Source organism: Antechinus flavipes, chromosome 6 (assembly GCF_016432865.1).
Source record: "Antechinus flavipes isolate AdamAnt ecotype Samford, QLD, Australia chromosome 6, AdamAnt_v2, whole genome shotgun sequence".
NCBI classification, from domain to species: domain Eukaryota; kingdom Metazoa; phylum Chordata; class Mammalia; order Dasyuromorphia; family Dasyuridae; genus Antechinus; species Antechinus flavipes.
The window spans coordinates 201,649,905-201,670,923 of NC_067403.1; the positions used below are offsets into that span (position 1 = coordinate 201,649,905).

Below are 21,019 nucleotides of genomic sequence, written 5' to 3' on the forward strand. Positions count from 1 at the left end.
TTCACTTTCCTTGTTCAATTTCTTTTTCTAAGATGGGATTATTTGAGAATATTATCTCCTCTTCTTTGATCTGGGTGATTTATACTTTTAAAAATATTCATCCATTTTATTTAGATTGTCAGATTTATTGGCATACCGTTAGGTAAAACAGTTCCTTATTATTGCTTTCATTTCCTCTTCATTGGTGGTGAATTCATTCTTTTCATTTTTGATACTAGTAGTTTGGTTTACTTCTTTAAAAAAAATTAAATTAACTAGAAGTTTATCTATTTTATTGGGATTTCTCCCCTATAAACCAGCTCTTAATTTTTAGATTATTTCGATAGTTTTCTTACTTTCTGTTTTATTAAATCTTTCCTTTGATTCTCAGAATTTCTAATTTGGTATTTAACTGAGGATTTTTAATTTGTTCTTTTTCTACCTTTTTTAATTGCATGACCAATTCATTGATTTCTTTTTTCTGTATTTTATTTATGTAAGCATTTACAGATATAAATTTCCTGTAAGAAAGATTGTATCCTGTAAGTTTTGATATATAGTCTCATTATTGTCATTCTCTTTGATGAAATTATTGGCTGCTTCTATGAAATTCTGTAGGAATAAATCACTGAGTTTCCAGCGAATTTTTAGTCTGTCTTTTCATGGCCCTTTGTTACACACAATTCTTATTGCATTATGACCTGAAAAGAATGCATTTCATATTTCTCTCTTTTTGCATTTGATTCTGAAGTTTTATGCCCTGATAAATGGTCAATTTTGTGCAGGTGCCAAGAATGGCTAACAAAAGACATATTCCTTTCTATTCCCATTCAGTTTTTTCTAGAGGTCTTTTTTAAATGTCTGTTTACCTCCTTAACTTTTTTCTTGTTTATTTTGTGGTTAGCTTTATATAGTTCTAAGAGGGGAAAATTGCGGTTCCTCTATCAGTATAGCTTTGCTGTCTATTTCTTCCTATAATTCACTTAACTTTTCCTTTAAGAATATGGATATTATATCACTTGGTGTATGTAAATTTAGTACTGATATGACTTCATTGTCTATAGTGTCTTTTAATGAGATGTAATTTCTTCCTTGTCACTTTTGTTTATATCTATTTTTGCTTTTTCTTTGTCTGAGATCAGGATTGCTACCTCTGCTTTTTAAAAAATTTCTGCTGAAGCATAATATATTCTGTTTCAGCCTTTTACATTTACTGTGTATTTCCCTGCATATTATCCCCTTTTTATATTTTTCTCCCTTCCTTTCATCCTATCCCTCCTCACCAGTGTTTTGCTTCTGACCACTTCCTCCCTCCATCTGCTCTCCCTTCTATCAATCCCTTTTCTCTTTTCTTTTCCTTTTCCCTTCCTATTTCCTTATAAAGTAAAATAAATTTCTATACCCAACTGAATGTGTATGTTATTCCCTTTTTATGCCAAATTTGATGACAGTAAGGTTCAAATAATGCTCACACCCTCCCTTATTTCCTTCTTCCATAATTTTGCACCTCTATAATCTTTTGCATCTCATCATGTAATGTAACTTACTCTATTCTTCCTACACTGTTCCTCTTCTCTCCCAGTACAATCCCTTTTTTTCAGCTCTTGATTTTTTGGTATCATCACATCAAAATCAACTTAAACTTATACTCTCTGCCTATGAATACTCCTTCTATCTGCCCTAACAAAGATATAGTTTTCAAGAGTTACTAGTATAATTTTCCCATATTGGAATGTAAACAGTTTAAACTTATTGAATGACATGTTTATTTTTTTACCTGTTTACTTTCTTATGCTTGAGTCTTATATTTGAAAATCAAATTTTCTGTTCAGCTCTAGTCTATTTCTTAGAAAAGTTTGAAAGTTCCCTATCTCATTTAATTTATTCAATTTCCCCCTGGAAGATTATACTTAATTTTTCTGGGTAGTTGATTTTTGCATATAATCCAAACTCTGCCTTCCAGGATATCATATTCCAAAATTGCTAAATCCTGTATAATCCTGACTGTGGCTTCTTGAATTGATATTTTAATTGCTTTTTTCTGGATGCTTGTAGTATTTGGCTATAGTATTCCTTAGAGTTTTCATTTTGGAATCTTTTCCAGGAGGTGATCAGTGGATTCTTTCAATGACGATTTTACCCTCTGTTTCTAGGATATCAAAGCAGTTTTCCTCGATAATTTCTTGAAAGATGCTGTACAGACTCTTTTTTTTAAAAAAAAAAATCATGGCTTTTAAGTAGTTCAATAATTCTTAAATTCTCTCTCCTAGATTTATTTTCCAGGTTGGTTGTTTTTCCCGTGAAGTACTTTACGTTTTCTTCTATTTTGTTCATTTTTTTGGGTTTTGTTTGACTAATTCTTGATGTCCCATAGAGTCATTAGTTTCCACTTGCTCAATTCTAATTTTTAAAGAATTATTTTCTTAAGGTATCTGTTGTACCTCTTTTTCCATTTGGCCAATTCTACTTTTGAAGAAATTGTATTCTTTGATCAATTTTTGTGCTTCCTTTTCCAAGCTGTTGATTCTTTTCCTACTTTTTCTTCTACCTCCCTTATTTAATTTAAAAAAAAAAAAAAACCTTTTTAAACTCTTCCAAATGGACTTGAGACCAATTCATATTTCCCTTTGAAGCTTTACATTCTTGACCTGTTCTGAGTTTGTGTTTTGATCTGTTGCCATAGTAGCTTTCTGTGGTTAGGGCTCTTTTTGGTTTTTACTCATTTTAAAAGTTAAGCTCTTGTACTGGGGGCCAGGAGCCTGGCCATTGACTTTCCAAACCAGGGCTGGGCTTCCCTTTTACCCAAGTGAAACCAACCTTCTCACTTATATTAAGCTGGAAAATTGCTTTTTGTGGGTTGTCACTCCAAAATCCATTTAGAGATTTGATTTATTGTGTTTTCCAAGGAAAATTAGGCAACTTCCTGACTTTTCTCTGCCATCTTGGTTGCCTGGACTCTGACTTTCAAGGTCCCTTCTATTTCTAAATTTATGATCCTATAGCCCACTTGGGGTCCCCACCACTTCTCACTTTTCATTGCGTGAAACTGGGTCTGTTGAACTCTCTGAGAGTTATCTCTGAAGGTCTTGAGTGATCAGTGCAAAGTCTCATTCCTGGGGATGTTTGGGAAAGCTCTCTTGCCATCTATCAATGACTCTGAAGGGGAGACTGAGGGTAGCTTGGCAATTCGTCTACATGATGACTTCTTCCTAAGAGCAGTCATAGCTGTGATCATAGCTTTGGAGAGAAAGTCCTAACAAGGGAAAGAAAAATCCAAAGCCCAAGGGAGTAGCTAACAGTGTCAGCTATAAAATGATGAGTTTTGTCAAGTTTGCCCAGTTTGCTTGTCATCCTGTGGATTTTTCTGAGTGTCAGAATATCCCAGGATCCATCATCTATCTTATTCTCAAAGGATCTGACTACTCTCAGCTAATTCTTGCTAAAATGTTAATGGCTGATAATAACTGAAAGTGTTTTTCTTTCCTGTCTCTAGGGCTATGTAAATTTTTATGGGGCCTCCAAGAAGACATAAATCCGTGTAGAGCAAACTCTAAGGAAGGAGGAATGGCACGTGTATTTAAACTAGGGGCAAATTGTAAAGGGTTTCAAATGCCAAGTTGAAAGGAATTTGAACTTTATCCAGTTGGACCTAGAGACTACTTCTGTTTTTATTTACATGGGAGTAACACACACAAATCAGTGTTGTAGAAAGATTAATCTTTCTACAATGTTGTAGAGCACTTTGGAGGGGAAGAGATTGGAAGCAAGGAGGCTAATTAAGAGGTTGTGTCAATATAGTATAAGAAGAGGTGTTGGCTTGAATTATTATGGGGGCATATTATATTAGTTGAATGGAGAAAGGGATAAAAAAAAAAAAAACAACCAAAAGACATTACCAGGCCAAAGCAGGATAAACAGAATTTGGCACCTGATTGAATGAAAAGGTTGAGGAACAAAGTTGAATCAAAGATAAACCTGATATTGCTGCCATCAATAGAAACATGAAAATTAAGACCAGAGGCTTCATTGGGGGGAAAGGGGTAATACGTTAAATTTTGGACACATAGAGTATGAAAAAGAGATATATTCAAGATAGTGATGATGAATTCCTGGGCAAAACAACAACAAAACCCTAACTAAAAAAACAAAAACCCAACCCCTGACTTCAAAGTATTTTCTCCTTCCTCCTATTTCCCATTTCTTTGCCTTGTTCTTTGCCTTGTACCCATTTTACTTTCCCAGGAGTCATAATTGAGTGAGTGTTTGTATGTCTATGCCTGAATGATAAACTCCTGGTGAGGAGGGCCTATATTTTAATCTATCTATTCATCTCCAAAACAATCCCTTTTTTAAAAATTGCTGGTACAAAGTACTATGTCCAGCATAGAACTTGTCTGGAGTACAGGAAATGTTTAATAAATGCTTATGGAACTTGGATTGAATGAAGGACATGGATGATGTTTCCATCATTGCTGATGATTCATTGTAGGCACTTCCTAAATGCTCTCTACTCAGCAATTGACTGATTGAAGATAATGATTGATGCATGATCCCAGTATCTTATATTGATATTCAATATTTGCAAAATTCCCTCCTTACAACAACAAGCCCGTGAGATAAGTGATCCTTACATCACACTTCCCATTTTGTAGAAAGAAATTGAGGGTTGAGAGGTCAAGTAACTCATTCAGGACATATGACTATTAAGTATCTGACGAAGAAAGGATTAAAAATCAAACCTTTTGACTTTAAGTCCATAATATATTTGCTTCTGAAAATGAGAAAGGAACATGCAATGATAGCGAGAGTTGTAGATTCAGAATTTTAAAAAAACAAGCTTTGGCTCTATAACTATGTAACTTGGGGCAAGTTCACTTCTTGGAGCCTCGGTTTTCTCCTCTGTAAAACATAGGGGGTGGATAAGGTGATTTCTAAGCCCAGTCCAGCGCTAACATTTATTTTGCTAAGTATAGTTAAGGAAGTAATATTTGAGAATGGGTTTGGATTTCTGATTTCAGGGCTTTTATCTACAGGAATGACCGGCTCTTGGACAGGAATGAAGTATGTCTAAGAATGGAATTCCCCAGAGACAAACTGTTGTAATACAGATGGCTTTAAATTGAAAAAGGAAGGGAGAAATCTGGATACAACTAGCAAATGAGAGAACATAGAGAAACAGTGGAGGTACCTAATGCTTTGTGGGAGGCAATAACTGGGAAGAGGGATAGAAATCATATTTATGGCCTCAAATGTCCACACGTCAATGGGTAGAGTATGGACAATGAATGAGGGAAGCTGGAGATATGAATGCATAGAAGGAAATATGAAGTGAGGATTCTATCAGTAATAACCGAAATGAGGTGTCACTGAGAAAATGTGGAAGACAGCTCATAAAGGGAATATGGCAATTCAAAAGCAATAGATTAGCTCATTTAGTAACTCTGCCCATAAAGGAAATAAGGTTACTCTGACATGAATTGATCTTGATGATGCTGTTGCCCCTTTGTAATCAATATTTCCTTTTCTTTTTGTGGTTGTTCAGTCATTTTTTCAATTGTCTGACCTTCCACAACCCAAATGGGGGTTTTCTTAGCAAAGATACTGAAGCAGTTTGCCATTTTCTTCTCCAGTTCATTTTACAGATGAGGAAACTGAGGCAAAGAGGGTTAAGTCACTTTCCCAGTTCAGCTAGTAAGTGTCTATACATATCTTTAATGACCATTCTAAAATTTCTCAAGAATTGAAGTCAAGCTCCTAGTTTGCATACTTTCTTCTCATTCCCTTTTGAAAAACTGGGTCATTTGTCCTACTCCAATCTAGGGGCATCTCTCCTTTTGACATGATCTTTCAAATATTACTAAAAATGATATAGCAAAAGAAATGATATAACAATCATAGCTGCTTTTTTTCAAGACCAGAGGATATAATCCATCTGGACCAGGTGTCTTAAATTCATCAAGAACAACTAATACTCTCTTACTACCGTCTTAATTATCTTGGATATCAATTCCCTCTTGTCATTTTTGTCCTATCCTTTCAATTATAAAAGGCATTCTTCTTGGAGGGAGAAATTACCCCAATATAGCTTTTAAGAAACAAACTAAACCATTTTTGTTGTCCTTAGCTTCGGGCATCAGTCTCATTACATCCTGAACTTTAGCATTCCATACACTATTTTTACAGAGTTATGTCATTTGTTATATTTATCTTCTGTTACCTGACCTTGCTTCTGTACCAAAAAAAAATCTAAATTTGTTCACAAATACCTTGACCATTCATACCGGTCTCTTCAAACAAATCTCATTTACCTCTTCCTTGAAACTGTTTCCATTTGGATCCAGAAAAATCACATTCCCTTTTTTGGAAGGGTTTACTAGGCTGGTAGTTTATCCAAGCCCTACTTAAAGTCCACATTCTCAAAGGTTTCACTGCTTAAGCCAGAACTTTGGCTGGTCTTAGCAAGCTGGAACGACTTCAGGAATGGTCCCTCCAGCCAATTCTGTGTTCATGATCTAAGGACTGGCTCGTCCAGTCTCGGAGACACATCACCAGTAGCTTGACCACCTGGTGATGAATTTTTCTTTTAGCCAGAGCAATGTGTAATGATTTCCTACAAAGCTATAGATGGAGGTGTGGTTTGTATTGGAAAACAGAATCCTCACACTATTGACAGTGCCTTTAAGTATTGGAATATAAACTAGAATGGTGGATAGGAGAAATAAAAGATATGATCTCTCTGAATTTTATCAAGGCATCTAACAGAGTCTATACTGATCCTCTTGGGGACAAAATGGAAAGATGTGGATTTGATGATCATATGGATTAGGGATCGGTTTAATGATTTGACCCAAACAATAATGATCAATAGACCAATGTTGGTTTGGAGGAAGGTTTCTGTCTGAGGAATTACTCTAGGAATCTGTCATCAGCCCTGATCTGTTCAGACAGTTTTTATTAATAAATTAAATGAAGGCAGAGTTGACAAACTTTTTGAAAGTGTGTGTGTGTCAAGAAACTGAAAGGGACAACTAGTACTCTGAATGACAGAATCAGGATCTATTAAAACAGAACAATTGAATAAATCTAATATGATGGAATAAAATAGGAATGATTGTATTGTTCTAGTACATGAGGTGAGTGGGGTAGGTGGGGGCAGGCAAGATTTGATTGGATCACACAATTCATGTGGAAAAGATCTGTGGGTTCAGTGAACTTTCAGTGCAATATTAATTGGTTATAGTAATGTGGCAACAAAAGAAACTTAGGCTGTTTTAAGAGAGAGTGTGTCCCAAACAAGCATGGTGGTCATTCTGCCCAAGTCACTGCCCATAATGGAGTATTGTATTTGTCACTAAGAATCCATTTTAGGAAGGACATTGACAGAGACTGCTGACAAGATAGTAAGGGGATAGCAAGGGACTGGAGGTGTTTGACCTGGATTCAGGGGATACATGATAGTTATTCCTCAAGCAACTGAAAAACTTACCTGTGGAACTGCCTCTGTCTCCAGAAGACAAGACCATACCCCTGAAGGCCTGATTCTCTGGAGGAGTCAGAGATGCTAAGGAATCCTGCTCTGACTTTATCCAGATCCCCCCAAGGCCCACATTGCAGCCCATCTTGTCAAATGAATGTGAGGAGAGAGCGGTCACCACATGGACCAAAGCCTTCTGACAAAACCATCTGGGTCTGGTAGCAGCTTGAGCCAAGAAACATTAAGACTCCCCAGATCTGCTCCTACTTAGTCATGCATGGAAAGGGGTGGTTTAAAAACTGGGATAAGTAAGAGTCCTTCTCGTGGGAATCGTAGAGAACAAACTAGCTCTGGGGCTCTGGTGGCTGTTGCTTCCTGGCCTGGCTTGCTGTTTCTGTCCAGAACCCTGAGAAGGCTGTATGTGGGGTAGGGGGAGGAGGGAGGAGGCTCGGTTGCCTCAGCCCTACAGCTGCTGCCCCTTCCTCTCCTGGCACAAAGAAAGCCCTGCCCACTCTCCTTCTCGCCCGAGGGAGACATCCGGGGAGCTTTAAATAGATCTCCCTGCTTTGCACTAAAGTAGGTCGGTGAGGAGGAGAGCGTCCAGCCCATGCAGATGTGGGACTGGCAGCCCCAGGTGCCGGGAGAAAGGATGTCAGCCTGAGCTGGGAAGGGACATTGGCGAAGGGCTGACTCGGTTTACTAGGAACTATTTGTGCTTATTTCCACCTATTCTAACTTGACTTTGCATCTTTCCTGTCTGTGTCTCGCTTGGCCCAGCTAGCTCCGATTCTCTCCTGTCCCATCAATCTCTGTATGTTTCTCGGCCTGTAAGTTTCCATAACTTACTTACCTGCAGCTCTGTCCGTGTCTGAATATCTCCCTCTTCCTCTCTCTCTGTCTCTGTCTCTCTCTCAGCTATCAATGTCCCTTAACGTCTCTCTTTAGAGACCAAACACATCTGCCTGTCTTTCTCCTGGGCCCCATCCCTATCTCCCTGTAAATTCTAACTAGTCTATGATTTAGTTAAAAGATGGCCAGGAAGTCATAGTTAATCCTAGTTTACTTAAACCTCAAATTTCCATTATCTCTACATCCTGGACTGAGACCAAAATTGGCAGGAGAGATTTTATCAGCACGTGGATGAGTTATGATTGCAGAATCATGGAATATAGAAATTGGAGGGCACTGTGGAGTCTTTCTTACCCTATACAGGGATTCCTGTACATGTAAAGTTTGCAATATGTAAGAAGCCAATCTCTGCCCCTCAGCTGTACAGATAGAGTTCTTAGAGCTGCAGATATAAAAGGCAGGACATTAAAACAAACCAACGGGGCATGAGGTAGAGGGAAAAGACAGGGAAGAGGCAGAATGAGCAGTAATGAAGCCCAGGACTCAGTGATGTTATTTGAGTTCAAGACCTAGGGCATCTGAGGCATTGTGACCAACTCCATGTGGTCTCCAAGACATCCATCTTTACAAATGGGCAGGCAGATGGTTTGGGCCGACATTCAGTTCTGGCTTAGCAAATTTCAGACCTGAACTTCTGGGATTAAGCCAAAGAAGAAATGTATTTCTGATACCTGGCAAAGAGGGCTCAGGCACTGTACATGGCCAGAAACATTCGTCTGTCCCCGTTAAGGATATAGCCTTGGGCTTTGTGCTTCTGCTAATCTGGGTCAGCATCTCAGGGGATCAGGTCCTTAGCCATCAACCCAAGCTCTCAGCCTAAGGCTTTCTACATAAAGCCTTCATTAATTTCTAAAATGAGAAAGGGAAAGGGAACAAGCATTTATTAAGCACCTACTATGTGCCAGACACTGTGCTAATCACTAATCAAGAGATTCCTTAATTATATGGCATGTTCTGAGGTGTTCTACTAACATTCCTACCCAATCTTTGTCATTTTATAAACCGTAAAGTGCTTTTTAAATATGGGTTATTGCTGTTAGCAATACTAATTTCCCTCTCCAGAAAAAAAAGACAATAAAGAAAGAAAGTAAATAAAGACAGTAAATACCAGAAGAATTCAAACCAGCTCATAGGTTACCCTCATAGACTCTATGGAAACCATTTTCTTTAGCTCCCAGCCTCTATGACCAGGCCTCCTTTCTCCTGCAGGCCTCCTACAGTGAGCTTGGCCAGATTTCATAAGCCATGAGGTCGAGTCAGTGGGAACCATGTACCTCTGTTCGTGTGTGCTGTAATTGGGGAAAAGGCCTTTTGCCATGAGGGCACGCTGACAGCGCTGGGATCTGTCCAGGCTGGTTTCAGAGCCAATCCACCTCCGCTCTGGGGAGGGGTACCTGAGGAGGGGGGGAGGAAAAAGCTGGCAGGAAGCCATGGACTCCTTTTGCTTGCCCAGGGTCTTCACGCTGCTCAGTCCAGGCAAAGGAAGTTTTTCTGGTTATCTCATGGCACAACAGAGGAGTATTCATTCCATCCATCTTGAGAACAGAGAAGTCTTCACTGACTCCCCCGCCACCATTCCCAAACAAGAAATTTTGGGGGGAAGGAAGGTGATTTTCCTAAGGCACAGGGGAGTCTAAATGAAGACAGAATAAATTGTCTTCACACTGCTCGTTCCTGGTAGAGGGGAGTGTTATTTCCGATGGCTTCCAGAGCACAAGGAAATGCTCACTTTGCTTCTCTTAGGGACAAAAGAGTCATTACTCTGGGTTCATGGGGATCTTTACTCATCTTTAAGTCATAAGATTTTAGGTTTAGAGGTCACCTATTCCTATCCCCTTCTTTTAAAATTAAGCAAATTGAAGGAGTCCAAAAGTTAATTGATTCTTCTGAAGTTATACACCTAGCAAGTAGCTGAGCCCAAATCCTTTTTTTTCTGTTAAATCCTTTATGTCAATCTGGTGAAATCTGTGGACCCCCTCTCCAAATTGTTTTTAAATGAATAAAGAAAGCTAATTATATTAAACACAATATCAAAATGTGTACCAAAAAAAAGTTTATGGACCCCCTTGTGTAATCTATATACAATACACATTTCCATCAAACCATATGTGCTCTTCTCAGGAGCTTTTGTTACCACCAAATTATGCATATTGACCAATTAATAAATTAATAATGATTAATGTTAAATGCTGTGGATACAAAAAGAGGCAAAAGTCAATCTCTGCCCTCAAGGAGCTTACAATCTAATGGGGATGACAACTTGTAAACAAATTCAAAGCAAGCTATATACAGGATAAATAGAGGGGATAAATAAATATACATGATAAATAAATAAATAGAGGGAAGGCACTGGAATTAAGAGGGGTTAGGTGGTTTCCTAAAGAAAGTGGAAATTTAGTTGGGACTTACTTAAAGGAAGCCATGGAGATCAGTAAGATGAGAAAGGAAAAACATTCTATGGATAGGGAACAGTTTACAGCTGAAAGATAAAGTGTCTTGTTTGTGAAATAGTCAGGAAGCTAATGATCAGCATCAGAAGGGGTCAGGGGACAAAGTCGGGAGATGTCACAATGGTGAAAATGACAGGCGTTGGTAACATCTTGGACACATTTGTAGACTGTAGGAAATTAGAAAGGGAGAAATTAAAAATAGCTAATAGAGGTAGTCAGAAACTTTTTTTACAGGGTGAAAAGAGAAGGAAATTAGATTAAATTGGGAAAATAGTATAAAGGAAAATACAGTCAGCAATCATGACTGAAAAAAATTTTTGAACCAAGTTTCTTTGATAAAGGTCTTATTTCTCAAATATGTAGATGACTGAGTTAAACTTATTAAAAATTAGAGCCACTTAAAAAACAAAAATATATGTTTTAATTAGAGCCATTCCCTAATTGATAAATGGACAAAACATATGAACAGTCAGTTTTCAGATAAAGCAATCAAAGCTTTCTATCATCATATGAAAAAATGCTTTAAATTACTATGGATTGGAGAAATGAAAATCAAAATAATTCCGAGGTACTACCTCACATCTATTAGATTAGCTAATAGGACAGAAAAGAAAAATGACAAATGTTGGAGGAATGTGGGAAAACTGAGACACTAATGCATTGTTAATGGATGGAGTTGTGAACTGATACAACCATTCTATAGAGCAATTTAGTACTGTATCCAAAGGGCTATTAAAAAAAAAGAGAGAACAATTTGGTACTATATCCAAAGAGTAAAAACCAAAGGCAATACAGCTACCAGGTCTATATCACAAAAGAGATAAAAAAGGAAAAGGAAAAGGACCTAAGTGTTCAAAAATATTTTCAGGAGCTCTTTTCTGAGGCAAAGAATTGAAAATTGAGGGGATGTCTATCAATTGGGGAATGGCTGAGCAAGCTGTAGTATATGATTGTGATCAAATACAATTGGATTATAAAAAATGATGAGCAGAGTGCTTGCAATAAAACCTGGAAAGATTTACATGAAATGATACAAAGTGAAATGAACCAGACACAGGAAAACGTTGTACACAGTAAGAGCAATATTGTAAGATGATCAACTAGGAATGACTTAGCTGTTTTCAGCAATACAATGATCCAAGACAACTATGAAGAGCAATTGATGAAAAATGGCCAGAAAAAAACTAAACAAACTGATGGAGTTTGAATACAGAACAAAGCTTACTTTCTTTTAACTTTATTTATTTTTCTTCAATGGTGAGAGACGAAAAGCTAAAAAACTGTGATTAGATAAAGGGATTTCAGAATTTTTTAACAGAGGTAGTTACTTTTGTGGCTCAAAAATCAAGAGTATGACTATCTTTGTATGTAGCTAAATTGAGGTGCAGGACTTGCTCAGGAGAGGTGAATGAGGAGCTGAATGTTAGGGTATTTGAGGGATAATCAATATGTATGCTGAATTCCCCTAGTATGAGGACAGGAATTGAGAAGGTGAAAAAAAAATGTAAGTCAGGTATCAAACTCATTGAGGAAATAAGGGGAATGACCTGAAGTTCTATAGATAACAGCCCCCAGAATTTCAATTGAGTGGTAAATACTTATAGTATGAACTTCAACGGAAGAAAGATAGAAGAGGGAGAACCTAGAAGTGGCAATGAAAAGCAAAAAAAAAAAAAAAAAAAAAAAAAAAAAGCAAACTCCCTTCCTTCTATCTGTGAGTGAGGGTGATCAGGGATGCTATTTCATTATGAGGAGTCAGCTTTCAAGAAGAACTAGAAGATAGAAGGAGTGGAAAAGCAATAGATGTAAAATGAAAGAAAATTTATTGCATATAATAGAAGCACAGAGGGCATAATGGAAGGGGTAGGCGGATTTAGGATGAAACTTTGGGGTGGGAGGTTTGAGAGGGATGGGAATAAGGTAGTGTGCATTGGGGAGTGAGAAATGGGTTTGAATGGTGATCAGGAGATCAGAGTCACTGGGCTGTGTCACAGCTATGACCAGGTATGAGAATGTTCATCGTTAAGTGCAAGGCACCCTCCTGTGCCCTCGAAGGACAGCTCAGCAGGATATGACAAATCTAAAGTCAAGGGGAAATTTGTTCTTCCTTGTATTAAGGAACCACAGTCCACCAAACCATACTTGGGACTTGCTAATATAGCACAGGGAATTCTACCGGTCCATACAATTCTGTGAACATATGCATGGTTAATTCCAGAAACATAGGCAGACTTTATCCAGCATTATAATTTGATTCTATTAAAACTAAGTGTTTGGGAAGAGAACAGTTCTGGGGTCAGTGAGCCACAGAAACAATATTGTGGACGATCAGTTGGTTCTGATGTTAAAATAGGCTTTGTTCTTCTGTAGTACCAGCATTGGTTGGAGGCGATGGAGATGGCTAGCAGTGCTCCTGTCATTTATTAAAACATTACCCCATCTATATAAGAGCTCACTCACTTCTATAAGCTCCCACTGGAGCAAAGGTTTTATTTATTCAGTGTCTGCCATAGGCAGACATAGGTCGCTCATCTTGCCAGAACATACAGGTTCTCACTAACCCATGTTTGCCCGCCATCCCATATGTGATCTTACCACTTATATATAATTCTACCGTTTCCATTTTCCCATGTTGTTCTCACGGCCAGTTCATATAGCATTCCACCAGCCCATTTAAGACCCGGCCAATCTGTTTGTGACCTTGCCAGCCAGTACATGATTCCACTAGTCTGCCTGTGATACCACCAAGCCGTCCCTGGTCTCACCAACTCATCCCCGCACACTCTACCCAGTGAGAAAGAAATTCTCTCACTCTTGCCTGACCTAGTTTCCTCAAGGTGTCCCCCCCCTCCACCGCCCACACACAGCTCCAGCCTTAGAGACAGCTCAGCCAAATGTTCTGCCAAGGGCGTCTGATTCCTCCCCCAACAAAACAATGGAAAGGAGGGATGGTGATTCCTCAGGGAGCCCCTGTCTCTGCGGCTACCACCTGTCCCAAGGACAAACAGCCCTTCCTGCCCATTTACACAGCAGTATTCTCCTTAATGCTCTCATCAATACCCCATTAATACTCTCCTTGGATCTTTCCATCAATACTCTCATTCCTGTTCTAATTATCACTCTCTATAATGCCCTCATCAATGTTCTCATTAATACTCTTGTTAATGCCCTCATTATTGTTCTCGTTAATATTCTTATTGTTGCTTCATTAACATACTCTATAATGGTTTCATTAACATTCACATTAATACTCTCCTTAATGTTCTCAATTAGCATGGTCATTATACTCTCAATAGTTTAATTAATTCTGCCATTAATATTGTCACCCGTCGATCCCATTTTTAGGCTACTTTGCAGTTTACAAAATGAGAAATAGTGTGGTGTGGTGGGTGGAGAACTGTACTTGAAATCAAGAAGCCCTGGATTCAAATTCTATCTCAGGCACTAATTAGTCACATGATTTTGGGCAAGTCACTTAAACCCCTCTGTGCCTTAATTTCTTTATCTGTAAAATGTGGGGGTTAGGTTTCAAGGACTCCAAAGTTCCTTCCACTTTAAATCCATGATTCTTTAATAAGAGTAATAATAATGATGATGATGATGATGAGAAGAAAGAAGAAGAAGGAAGAAGAAGAAGAAGAAGAAGAAGAAGAAGAAGAAAGAAGAAGAAGAAGAAGAAGAAGAAGAAGAAGGAAGAAGAAGAAGAAGGAAGAAGAAGAAGAAGAAGAAGAAGAAGAAGAAGAAGAAGAAGAAGAAGAGAAGAAGAAGAAGAAGAAGAAGAGAAGAAGAAGAAGAAGAAGAAGAAGAAGAAGAAGAAGAAGAAGAAGAAGAAGAATAGCTAGCATGTATATACTGCCTGTTATGTGCCAGGTGAGAAATCCTGGCCTTTTAAAGGTAAGGTCTTTAATAGGATTTTGACTGAGGCAACACCCAATGGGATGAAGTCCAGGTAAGAAATCAGGCAGAGGATGGTCATTTACATTCACTCTGAGCCAATTAGAGCCTGAACAATGACCAAATGGGGCTTGGCCTGGGACCTATTGTTGGTCAATCTATAAGAGCCAGAGTGATTTGGCTTTAAGGCATGGTCCTACCCCATAATCCCAAAATATCTTGCAAGGTTTCAAAAACCAAAATTTATATTCCTCTACTCATTTTCTCCGGAATCGTCTGGGTCCAGCAGCAAAACACAGATCAGTACAACTAGAGATGGTCCTGATGCAATGGGAGACTTGGTCTTTTGGGACCCAGATGGGTCTGGAGGACAAAGTAAGGCCGGTGACCTTTCTCAGCCCTCCCTCACACATCCACTTGCATGTCACTGCATCACCTCCCTGGCGACATGGTCCTCTTAGAGACCAGGAACAAACAGCATTACGTGCCAGGAATTTCGTGCAGCCCTTCGTCACCTCACTGCTGGACTATTGCAATAGCCCACTCTAGTCAAGCCTGACTCAGCTGACAAAGTGATCTTCATCAAGAGTAAGTCTCTCCTCTTATCTTCCTATTCAATAAATCCCGTGTCCCCTCCAGAATCAAATATAAAAATCCTGTGTTTGGTTTCAAAGCCCTTCATAACCTGCCCTCCCTCCCCTATTTCCAGTCTTCTTGTACCTTACACTCTCTTACCTCTTCTTCAGTCCAGTAACCTCACCTCCCTTCTATTTTTCACTGATTCTGGGCTTTTTCTCTGGTTAGCAAATGCTCTCTCCTCATCTCTGCCCACTGGTTTACCAGCTTCCTTCGAGTCCTGCTTACAAGCCCATCTTCTATGGGAAGCTTTTCCTTATCAAAATTCTGGAACCTCCCCTCTGTGGATTTGATTATTTCCAATTTACCACATATACACACACACACACACACAAATACACACATATATGCATATATACATACACATATATACATGTATATACATATAGCATATTATAGATTCTATATATGACATTATCTAATCTATTTATCTACACGTCTGTTTGCATGTGGTCTTTCCCATGAAGCAGTGAGCTCCTTAAGAGCAGGATCTGTCTTACGAAATCCAGAAGCTGGATTTTGGGGATTTTGGTGGTTTTGGGGTTTACACTCCAAAGCACAGATTACTCTAGTCATTGATTATTGTGCCATGTGTATCTAACCTATTCCACTGATCCACCGCTCTATTCCATAGTCAGCAGCATAGGGTTTTGATGGCTGCTGCTTTATAATAGGGTTTTAGTTCTGGTACTGCTAGATCACAATCCTTTGTATTTTTTCCCTTAATTCCCTTGATATACTTTTCCTTTTATTCTGGCAGCAGGACCTGTCTTTTACCTTTATTTGTATACCCAGTGCTTTGCACAGTGGCTGGCACAGAGTAGGTACTTAATAAATGTGTATTGACCGACGGAAGGTTAATAGCCTCCTCGTGCACTCTTGAAATAATAGTTTTTCTGATTCCTAAACTTTCAGAGGTTCTGGTCTGAATGGGACAACGACAGGAGCCCAGATTTGAGGAGTTATTCCCTGTGCCTTAGGGACGATGGTTAGAGCAATACCAAGCCCAGGGTGGGATCTGATCCCAGAACCGGGGGACCCCCCCCACCATGGTCCTCACTCCTGCCAGAGGAAGTGGCGTCTCTGGTTTATTTTATTTTCAAATAACAAAGCATGTTTTATGTATAGGACTGCTTGCCATCTGGGGGAGAGGGTGGAGGGAGGGAGGGGAAAAATCGGAACAGAAGAGAGTGCAAGGGATAATGCTGTAAAAAATTACCCTGGCATGGGTTCTGTCAATAAAAAAGTTATTTTTTAAAAAAAAAAAAGCATTTTTAGGGCACCTGGAGGCTCCTGGGCCCGAGGAGAGCTCAAGGTGGGGGGCGGGTTGATGAAAAACCGTTCTTGGCCCTAACTGCTCCTTCTGCCCTTGCCCCACAGTACGGGATCAAGAAGAAGGAGGAACGCGAGGCAGAAGCCCAGGCCGCGATGGAAGCTAACTCGGAAGGCAGCCTTACGCGTCCGAAGAAGGCCATCCCACCGGGCTGCGGCGATGAAGAAGAGGAGGAGGAAGAGAGCATCCTGGATACCGTCATCAAATACCTCCCTGGGCCTCTCCAGGATATGTTCAAGAAGTAATTCCCCACGAACTCTCAGACTGTTTCTACTATGAACAGCAAAGCAATGCCGTTCCCGCCCCTCGGTGGGAGCTCAATCTCACCACCCACCATGCCCCCCTCTGCTCACTCCATCTCCCCGCCCCTGCCCCTCCCCGGCTGCCCGGGGCCCCCTGGCCGGGCCTATTTGTACATAGCCCCCTCCCCACTCTCCCCAGTAGATGCCTCCCATCCATCACTTGTCAGGAGCAGAGTGCCGCAGTCTACTCAACTTTAATTATAAGCCATAGTACTAGGTGTGTTAGGAAACTCAGCTAATCAGGCACCTCTACACTCGACAGAGAAAAGGGGAGACCTCCCAGTGGTTTCTGGCCCCCACATAAGCAGCACCACATTCCCAGAGAGCAAGCAGGGGCTTCTTTTAATTATCCACGGGATATTTGCCATGACCGCCAACGGGCCCACCATCCGGCCTTGGTCAAACGGGGTTTCCCCCGCTCCTGTAGGTGTCTTCACCATCGCTGCCCTCTCCCAGGGAAAGGGGAATTTATCTCTGTGCAGGGACCCTTTGGAAAGGCAATCATTTGAAATGCAAATTTCCCATAGGAGGGCCAAGCCTTCCCAAGTATTTCTTGTGTTAATACCACTGCCACCCAGGTCTCAGAATCCAGTCTAGGGTCTTATTCCACATTATTAAGAAGAGAGAGAAATCTGCATGGGAATGACCTGAGAGGAGGGAGAAAGGGGGCTCTGGGGTGTTCCCTGGAGTTTAGTCGCTTTGTGTGCAAAGCTTGGAGCATCCTAGAAAAGGGTCAGAATATCCTTCCCTGCCTCCATTTTCACCCCCACACACCCACACCCCTTAGGACACTGACTGTAGAACTGTTCTCTCCCACTGTGGACCGTCTGATGTTCTCTGATCACCAACATTAGTACCTTGTGGGACATCCCCCAGGGCTTGGGACAAGGACAGACTGTCTTTTTCTCATACATGGAGAACAGGAAGGCATGGGGATCAGGGGCAACCGGTGTTAGTTATTAGGCTCTCAGAACAAGTATGAAAGGCCAAAGTTCCAATACTGCATCTTTCTTCCTGTGCACCATGTTCCTTGCATGAAAGATGGAGCTATCACTAGAAGTAGAAGCTTAAAGCGCATTGCTCTGAGACCCTCTTGCCATGGTAACCAAACTCAGGAAAGTAAGGATGAAATATCCCCGGAGAAAACTCCCTTCAGAGAGGAAGTCTATGTAAGCCCTCAGTCCCTCCAGGGTAGATTCAGGGCTCAGGACCCTCTTTCTGAGCAGGGAATGTTCTTCAAGACAGTTTCAGGACACGATAGTTATCAAGACCCCTATTCTCCACCTGACATTCCAGGATCCATCACTTCTTTCCCAGTTTGTTTTTCTTCTTAAAGGACTTTTCAATTTTAACAAATGACCTAAAACTCTCTATCTTTCCCTTCTCTGCCTCTCTATTTACCCATTATCTATCTGTACACCATCTCTCCATCCATTTACCGAATGCCTTTGACTCTGTCTCCTTCTGTGTTTCTGTCCATCTCTCCCATCCATATCTCTTTCACTCTCCTAGAAGGTTCTCTCCATTCATGCCCTAGGATATTCCAGCTTCAAAGATTACTATGGCAAATTTCTTCTATGCTAGACAGGAAAAATAAGTGTTTTTTTAAAGGGGTGAGGTGGGCAAGTGGTAAGGGACCTATACCAGGTCGCGTCTTGATTTTTTCAAATTTCTTAGTGCTCATGGTAAAGGAGCAAGAAAGTTGTGTCTTGGGTTTGAGAAGAGGTGGGGAAAGAGTGTTGTTCTGGGAGGCTTGTGGGCTAATCTATCCCGGGGTCTGTACCCAAGCTCCAGCCCTAAGGGACTATTTTTCCTATACCCCTTATTTCTCCTCCTAGCCATTGGAAGGGTGAGTCGTCCTCCCTAGGAGATCCACATCAGATCATGTGCATGTGGGGGGTGAGAATGGGGGAAGGGGAGAGGTTGTTTCATTCAAACTCTCAGTTCTGGATTGCTGGGGCCAAGAAAGATGAGTAGGTTAAAGTAAATGGCCTGGTATGTATTGGACATCTTTTCTCCAAACAATACTGAACTCAGAAGTCACATCACAGGCCTCCTGGGGTTTGAATTATCACCGTGCCTTCTGGGACAACCTGGAAAGGACTTTGTGCAGAAAATAAATCATGAAATCTATTAGAGTCCCTCAAGCGAGGCTGGCTCTCACATTATTTGAGCTTCATTCTATCCCCAAACTCTCTTTCTCTGTCTGTTTTTCTCTCTCTTACGTGCGCACACACACACACACACACACACACACACACACACACACACACACTCCTCTGCTAGAATTTAGTAGAATACTCCTCAACATTCTCAACAGAAGAACTGACCGTCTGTTAAGTCATTTTGGAGTTTCTCTGTAAGCCCTTCTCCCTCAGGTCTTTTCCAAAGAAAGCCAATCTGGAGTCCACCTCCTCCCTTAAAAATACTAGCCAATTTCTGGCCTGTCAGTCCCCACTCTTGGAGAATGGAAAGAGATGAGAGTACGGGAAAGGGATTTTGTCTTGTTTTAGTCACTGGGCCACATGAGGTAATTCATCACCATACATTCCTGCTGAAAAAGACCTGGAATCAAGACTAATTTGGCCCACACCCTTAAAATCCTTTCTAAAATGGCAGAGAGACCTTTGGCTAAATCCGGTTCTGCTCTCTGTGCCCTGGGACTAGAGGCAGGTGGAGGATTCCCAGGCTGAATTCTGACCCTAATTTTGTCCTCCATTTCCATTTGGTTTCCATATACTATGTTGAATCTCAGGTAAGCGAGGTATTCTGTTTTTGGTGAGCCTTTATTCAGACAGTCGGGGTCCCGCCCCGCGGGTGATCCGCCAGACATCGGGCCAAGGGCAGCCTCTCTGTCCTGATAAAGGCGCTATCCAAATCCCTACTTCTCGGAGGGCAAAAAGTTTCGTTTGGCACTGACCTTCATGACCTTACATCGATCCTTAGAGAAAGCCATATAAATCAGACTGCAATATTAATTATGAATGCTACTCTACATTACAGGAGAATAGACCATGTGCTAACTCAACTTCGGAGTTTCTCTGTCCGTGTTTCTAGCTCTGTGTCTTAGCCAAGTATCTCCCCCATCCCCTCCCTCTTTCTAGCTCTAGGGGGGAGAGAGACATAAGAATGCTGCTGACCCCTGTGCCGCTCCCTTGTGTGCGTGTCATGTTTTTAGGAACCTGCTCTCGTGACTGGCCGTGGTTGTGATTGTGATCTTTGTCATCCTGTGTGTCCCTATCCCGTGTTTCTGCGCGTTTTATCCCGTCCCCCAAAATGAAATGCATCATGTTGTCAGTCAATAAATCATGGGGGAAGTGGGGGTGGGAGGGGTGGGTGGGAGGGGAATGTCTTTCCAAAAACGCTTGTTTTCACAAACGCAAACTCTGAGTAGACGGGGCATTTCCCAATAGCAATGAGCTTGTCCTCCCAGTTTCCAGATGCATGGAGCCCCTCCCGTGCACGGTGGGGGGCCAAGGACCACCCGTGCACAGTGGAGACATGTGGATGTCCACCCCATGGTGCTTTGCCTGCTTTTCTTGCATGACGTGGTGACTAATGTGATGTTCTTTTCCAATGGAATCGCGGCCAATAAAGAATTATAGGATCTCACTTCCTGTGACTTTTGTTGTTTTTCTCAGAGAGGGGGTGGGGGGAGATAGAAAGGCCGTCGGCTTAAGTTGCTTGTGTGCTTGGTCTAGAGTCCAGGGGTCCTCAAACTTTTCAAACAGGGGGCCAGTTCACTGTCCCTCAGACTGTTGGAGGGCTGGACTATAGTAAAAACAAAAACTTTGTTTTGTGGGCCTTTAAATAAAGAAACTTCATAGCTCTGGGTGAGGGGGATAAATGTCCTCAGCTGCTGCATCTGGCCCGTGGGCCGTAGTTTGAGGACCCCTGGGTCCAACTGCCCTGGCCAGGCTGCAGTCATCTCACGAGGAAATATGAATGCAGATGGGCAACTATTCTGAAATTTTTAGTTTTAGGTAATGACGAGCTAGCACTGAAATTTAAGTGACTTGTCTGGGGCCCAGAGTAACTCAAA

The 21,019-nt window shown here is 40.9% G+C and overlaps 1 protein-coding gene across 1 annotated transcript in view; it reads left to right on the forward strand.

Moving 5' to 3' along the window:
• CPLX1 (complexin 1) overlaps positions 1–20,589 on the forward strand; it is a 116,472-nt gene extending 95,883 nt beyond the window's left edge. The window contains exon 4 of the mRNA XM_051963811.1: positions 16,723–20,589. Coding sequence (XP_051819771.1) covers positions 16,723–16,920 — 198 coding nt within the window. The 3' untranslated portion in view covers positions 16,921–20,589. The remainder of the gene's footprint in view (positions 1–16,722) is intronic.
• The last annotated feature ends 430 nt before the right edge of the window (positions 20,590–21,019 follow it).